The sequence below is a fragment of the Sesamum indicum genome, linkage group LG8 (genome assembly GCF_000512975.1).
Source record: "Sesamum indicum cultivar Zhongzhi No. 13 linkage group LG8, S_indicum_v1.0, whole genome shotgun sequence".
NCBI classification, from domain to species: domain Eukaryota; kingdom Viridiplantae; phylum Streptophyta; class Magnoliopsida; order Lamiales; family Pedaliaceae; genus Sesamum; species Sesamum indicum.
The window spans coordinates 1,790,208-1,796,549 of record NC_026152.1 but is presented as its reverse complement, the minus strand read 5'-3'; the positions used below and the strand labels follow the sequence as shown (position 1 = coordinate 1,796,549).

Sequence of the window (6,342 nt, the reverse complement as noted above, 5' to 3'; positions counted from 1 at the left end):
AAGAAGCCCAAGAAGCATCGTTGCTAGATGAAAAGAATAAGCCCAAAGAGGAGATGCCCCTGAGATAACGAAGGACATGGTCAACAGCATCCCAATGAGAGGACCTAGGGTGCTGGAGTAATTGAGAGAGCTGCTGCACTGCAAATGAAACATCAGGCCTAGTAAAACCAAGGTACAGGAGTCGACCCACCAAATGTCTATAGGTGCTAGGGTCAGGCATAAGAGAACCTTCATTTGTCAGAAGTTTGAGGCCAGGCGACAGTAGTGTGGATGCAGCTCTTGCATCTAATAAATTGATGTCAGTGAGAATATCAATGAGGTATTTGTGCTGGGACACAATCAAACCATAAGGTGAACGAGCCAGTTCTAACCCCAAGAAATACTTTGCAGGGCCCAAATCTTTTATGGTGAATAAGGAGTGTAAGTAATCTTTGAGGGCGATTTTGTGTGTAGAATCCCCTATCAAAACAATATATCATCAATATAAACTAACAATCCCACAAAACAAGTAGAGGTAATCTCGAGGAAAAGGAAATGATCATGAGGAGACTGTGTATAACCAAAAACCTACAACTGTGTTGTGAATTCAATGTTCCACTCTACTCCCTAAGATTTAGTGTAATCATACGTAAACCCCTTTGTTTTGAAAAATAACATCTAGCACCCCTGAAGTGTGCTTTTGTTTAACAAATTAGTCCCTTTGTTAGTCCAAACCCCGATTGACTTAATACTGCCTCACTACAGGTTAAATAATTTTTTTTTATGATCAAATTACCTTCGTACGTCTTCACGTGTTAATGCATGTGAGAAAACATATATTCATCGTTATATGGGTAGTTTAGTTCAAAAAAAATTATTTTCATTCAATTTTTATTTTAATATCACCAAATTCAGTAAATTTTGACTAACTGAGGAACTTAACAGAAGCAAACTTTAGGGATGCTAAATATAATTTCTAAAACCACCGAAGATCTACGTGTAATTATATCAAATCTCAAGAAAAGGGAGTGTAGTTATCCAAAAATAAAAGTCGCTTCATTTATTTTGAATTAGGGTTTCATTAGTGCTCTCAGGTTGATGTTTTATAATTTGATCTTATTTCATTTAAAATTGAAAATTAAAAGACTTTAGTAGTATAAAATGCAATCTAGTCCACTAATTATAGGATAATGTCATTTTCGGTCCTATTTGATTTGAAAATTAGAATGGGAATTTATTATTTAAAACCATAATGGCACTTTAGTCCAAATCTAGCGAAAAAAAGATAAATTGATTTAGTTAATTTAAGACTTTTTAATTATTTTTTTATTTCTTTTACTGTGGCATGAAGAACGTAAAAAGAACTATAATTTTAATTCAATAATTATGGAGGTTGTGGCACATTCAGTTTGAATGTCACACGGCCAAAAATGCTATATTAGCAAAAATTAATTGAATTTTTTTTAAAAAAATTCAAACTAAAGGAGTCACACGCCAAACACGTGTTATTTTTTAGGAATTTACCATTTTCAGGCAACATTCTAACTAAAGATGCTATAATATTTTAAATTATAATTCTCAATTTATAAATTCAAAATTGAATATGGCCAAAAATATCAACCCTATAATATATTATTGGACTAAAATTATATTTTTTTCCTTTTAAAATCTCAGTTTCCATAAACAAATAGAGCAATGGATCGTTGGCTTAACGGAGCTCCAATCTCCATAACTTTCGTGCCACATGATCTTTTGTTACCTTGTCGTTTGCCTTGGAATTGAGCATAATTAATACCATTATTTATTAATATGCTAATTAACGATAACAATCAACTTTAATTATTATATAATGCTACGTCATGATAATGAACATATTATTAAAAGGGGATAAAAAATTCAAATTACCTCCAAAATAAATTAAAAGGCGCCTGAATAATATATAGATATAATTACACTCCCCTCTCTTGAGATTTGGTGTAATTATATGTAAATTTTACGTGGTTTAAAAAATTACATCTAGCACAACTGAAGTTTGCTTTCATCTAACAAATTAATCAATTTGTTAGTCAAAATTCACTAAATTTATTGATATTAGCAAAAGAATTAAAAAAAATATCTATATTACCTCCGATTGACTTAATACTGACTCACTGGAGGTTAAATAAATCTTTTTTAAGATTAAATTATCCCCGTACGTCTTCACGTGTTAATACATGTAAGGAGGTATATCTTCATTGTTATAAGGGTAGTTTAGATCGAAAAAAATTGTTTGACCTACAATAAATAAGTAATAAGTCAATCGAGAGTAAATATCAGTTTTCATCAATTTTTCTGTTAATATCACCAAATTCAGTGAATTTTGACTAACGGATGGACTTATTTGTTAGACATAAGCAAACCTCAAGAGTGCTAGATGTAACTTCCCAAACCACAAGGAATCTCGTGTAATTACACTAAACTTCAAGGAAGAGGAGTGTAATTATCCCTAAGATATATATGAACCCTCTCCGCATAATTTGTTCTGTTCTGTGCATTCGTGTATTTGCAATTGATTTTCATATTTTGACCTGGATGATGTTTATTTTATCCTCATTTATTAATTATAAGAATTCAAACACTCAACTAACACTTGTTTTATTCTCTCCAACTGTTGGAAAATTGTCCTAGAACCAAATTTGATAGGCTGAAACCTACAACCCCAACCCATCACATGAAAGGCCTGATCCGACCCACCGACTCAATCCACCCATTGTCCGACCTAGTTCCCATATCTGATCTGGCTCCCTGAGCCGAAATTATTTATTATTGTTGTTGTATCTCACTGTTCCTATTAATTTGTAATCGTTGTTTTATTGATTTGTATTCCATTGTAATAATTGTATTTTTTTTGTAGGCTCACTGTGAAGATAAAGTCCCAACATCAACCTCAACACATCTAATTCTTTGGCGTGTTGAAGATGGAGAGAAACTAAATGTTAGTTGAATAGTTTTTATTTTACAGTTAGTAAGTAAGGACAAAATAGATAACATACGAGTAAAATATGAAAATCAATCATAAAATGTGTGATTAAAGAGGTGGAGGGGGTTGGATGAATTTTTTTTAAAATATATATAAAAGGTGCCCCCCTATTTCGAGTTACATATGGGGCAGCTTAAGCTGGAAAATAGTGTAGAGCTCCTCACAGGCTCACACCAAGAAAAATTAAAGCATCAAAATTTGACTTTAAATGGTTATTGGATCACGAGCCCATAAATTCACTAAGAATTAATCCAGAAATCTTCAACTTTAAGCAATCTTGAATTGATAAAATTAATTAGTTCATATATATATATTACAACCTAGCTAGAATCAAAGGATGAGATGATGTTGAAATGTGGTCTCAACACAAGTTGCACTGCCCTTCACATTCTTCAGTTGTTGTACTAATAATCATCATCCCTTTGCTGCTTCTCGTTTCAGTCATTGTCCTTGCACTGTTTAATCCTCAAAACTACTACTCTTTCACACGGACTCATGATCATCAACATTCTGCAGCTCATGTTCATCATGATCCTTCTAATTATGTAAGATCTTAATTACAATTGTGTGTGTGTTTCATTTCAAATTGAGACATCTGATTCATCAAGTTCTTGAAATTATTTTGACGATGAAGAACAGAAGAAACTAGAGCAAGACAGATTAAAAAAAGCTGAAGCTGTTCTAGCAAAAGCGCGGTTTTCCATTAGAGATGTTGCTCAAAGTAAGCTCGTCAACTCAACATCAGATCAAGAACATGATGATGATGATGATGATGACTATATTCCTCAAGGGCCTGTTTACAGGAATCCCACTGCATTTCTGAGGTACTATTACAAAATTTTAATGTTGTTTCCTTGTTCTAAATTAATCGAATATATGTTTGATTTATTACAACCTAGGTTGAGGTTTTTTGATACTTTTAAGGAGCTATCAAGAAATGGAAAAAGTGTTCAAGATATACGTATACGAAGAAGGAGAGAGACCGATATTCCACCACGGACCGTGCAGGAGTATATACTCCACAGAGGGGAATTTCATCTATGAACTGGAGAGAGGAAGTTTTTATCGGACAAACGATCCGAGGGAAGCACATGTGTTTTTCTTGCCATTTAGTGTTGTTGGGTTGGTTCAGTATCTATATGAGGCTGGAAGCAGAGACAGGAAAGCCATTGCTGGGGTTGTTGCTGATTATGTACAGACTATCTCTTTCAGATATCCCTTCTGGAATTCAAGTCTTGGGGCTGATCATTTCATGCTTTCTTGCCATGATTGGGTAGGGTCTTATATGTTTCCTTGGCCTGATTTTTTAGCTTCAGTTATGGTTTTTTAGAAGTTTATTCTCAGTTTGATTAAAAGGTAATTAAATTGCATACTCATCCCCGAAATTAGGTCTAATCATATACATCTCTTCACTTTTGCAAAATTATAAGTGTACCTAATTAATTTTGAGTGGAATTTTGAGGGGATGTCGACGTAATTTACCTTACGGGTGTAGGTGTAAGTTTTTTCTCCTGAAAATGTGTCGATGTGAATTACAATTACAGCCTAATGGTGGGTACGTACTTGTAGTTTTACGAAAAGCAAGAGATGTTTGTGTCATATATATTAGATCTAATTGACTCAGGAGTTGTCAATGTAATTTACCCTTGATTAAATGAGTTGGTTCTAGTGGATCTGTGTGTTTTATTCTTGATGGAAATCATGGTTAATTTTCTTGATTTGGATTTGAACTTTTCAGGGTCCATACTCAACTAAATCTGTGCCAAAACTGTTCAGTAATTCCATTAGGGTTTTGTGTAATGCCAATACTTCAGAAGGCTTCAACCCTCTAAAAGATGTATCATTGCCTGAAATCAACCTCAACACGGGGGACATGAGTGGCCTTCTAGGTGGCTCTCCGCCCTCACAACGCCCCATTCTGGCCTTCTTTGCAGGCCGATTACACGGCCACATAAGGCGCATCCTACTAAAACAATGGAAGGGAAAAGACCACGACGTTCAAGTCTATGATGAGCTCCCCAGAAACATTTCCTACGAATCGATGCTGAGGAACAGCAAATTCTGCCTTTGTCCTAGCGGATATGAGGTTGCTAGTCCACGAGTCGTGGAGGCAATTTATGCAGAGTGCGTGCCCGTCTTGATATCGAAGGGGTACGTGCCTCCACTGAGCGACGTGCTCAAGTGGGAGGAGTTCGCGGTGGCGGTGGCCGAGGAGGATATACCTAATGTGAAGAAGATATTGATGGGAATACCTAAGGAGAAGTATTTGAGGATGCATAAAAGGTTGAGGGAAGTGCAAAGGCATTTTGTCATGAATGGACCTCCAAAGAGATTTGATCTCTTTCATATGATTCTTCACTCTATTTGGCTTAGGAGATTGAATGTGAGAATATTAAGGAATTGAGGGGTAGCATTGGAATTATAATGCTTAATTTGCATGCCCTAATTATCAAATATATATATATATATATATATTTTATAAAATTGAAAAGTATCCTTCAGGTGTCTTCAATTATTTAACTTATTAATTTATTTTAAATATTTTATTAACCTCCATTTCTTTCTTTCTCTGTAATTCCCATTTTATCTATTCTCAACTTCACATCCTTATTTTAAAAAAAATCTAATTTTTTCAATAAATTTTCATAAATTTCTTATATTTTTTTAGTATTTTTATTTAATTAATATATGTTTTTTTTAAATTATAATATTTTTGTAAAATCTATACTTTACTATGCACACACATTCGATGTGTAACATATATACTAGTATAAAGAAAAGCATGAATTAGGTTTCCCTTAATTATTTCAAATGATATATATATATATATATATATATATATATCACTCTCTATTTCATTTTTCATTATAACATATTTTATTTATGTGAATTAAATTTATACTATTTTTATTAAAAAGTACATCTTGCTCTTAAAATGTAAATATTTTATATTCCATTTGTTGTTAATCTATCCTATTTTCTAATATTCCATTAAGAAATAAAGAAAGGAGAGCAACGGATATGTTAATATCTATACTATTTATTAAGTACGAGAACTTTAAAATAACTTATTTTAGTTGTTAATACGTGTTTTGATAAAAAATACTCCATTATTCATTTTTGAAAAAAATTCAGAGACCCCCCATGATAATAGAAAAGTTCAAAAAAATTCTAATAAAAATTAAAGTATCAATTACCCCCCTTGTGATATATAATAAAGTTCAAAAAGACCCCTGCATACAGAAATTGAACCACATGCGCTTTGACAGCGAACTCGGTCATACTTAATCATAGTCCCAAATTTCCAACATTTTAACAGTATTGGTTCTTTAATCAAATTCTTT

The 6,342-nt window shown here is 33.0% G+C and overlaps 1 protein-coding gene across 3 annotated transcripts; it reads left to right on the top strand.

Annotated features, from left to right (window-relative positions):
* Nucleotides 3,353-5,404, top strand: LOC105167572 (probable glycosyltransferase At5g03795). 3 transcript variants are annotated; one of them, XM_020696365.1, is made up of 4 exons: nucleotides 3,353-3,543; nucleotides 3,638-3,822; nucleotides 3,923-4,271; nucleotides 4,737-5,404. In XM_020696365.1, the coding sequence occupies exons 3-4, from the start codon at nucleotides 3,936-3,938 to the stop codon at nucleotides 5,400-5,402; spliced, it is 1,002 nt and encodes a 333-aa protein (XP_020552024.1). In that variant the 5' UTR covers nucleotides 3,353-3,543; nucleotides 3,638-3,822; nucleotides 3,923-3,935; the 3' UTR covers nucleotides 5,403-5,404. The 3 variants fall into 3 exon arrangements, with proteins under 3 accessions (XP_020552024.1, XP_020552022.1, XP_020552023.1); XM_020696363.1 differs by lacking the exon at nucleotides 3,353-3,543 and having other exon boundaries at nucleotides 3,689-3,822; nucleotides 3,898-4,271; XM_020696364.1 differs by lacking the exon at nucleotides 3,353-3,543 and having other exon boundaries at nucleotides 3,709-3,822; nucleotides 3,926-4,271.

What these genes read in the sequence shown, in the direction of transcription:
- LOC105167572 (XM_020696365.1), top strand. Translation starts at nt 3,936, where the DNA reads ATGGAAAAAGTGTTCAAGATATACGTATACGAAGAAGGAGAGAGACCG. An exon ending in TGCTTTCTTGCCATGATTGG is followed by an intron (nt 4,272 to 4,736) that starts GTAGGGTCTTAT and finishes TGAACTTTTCAG; the next exon opens with GGTCCATACTCAACTAAATC.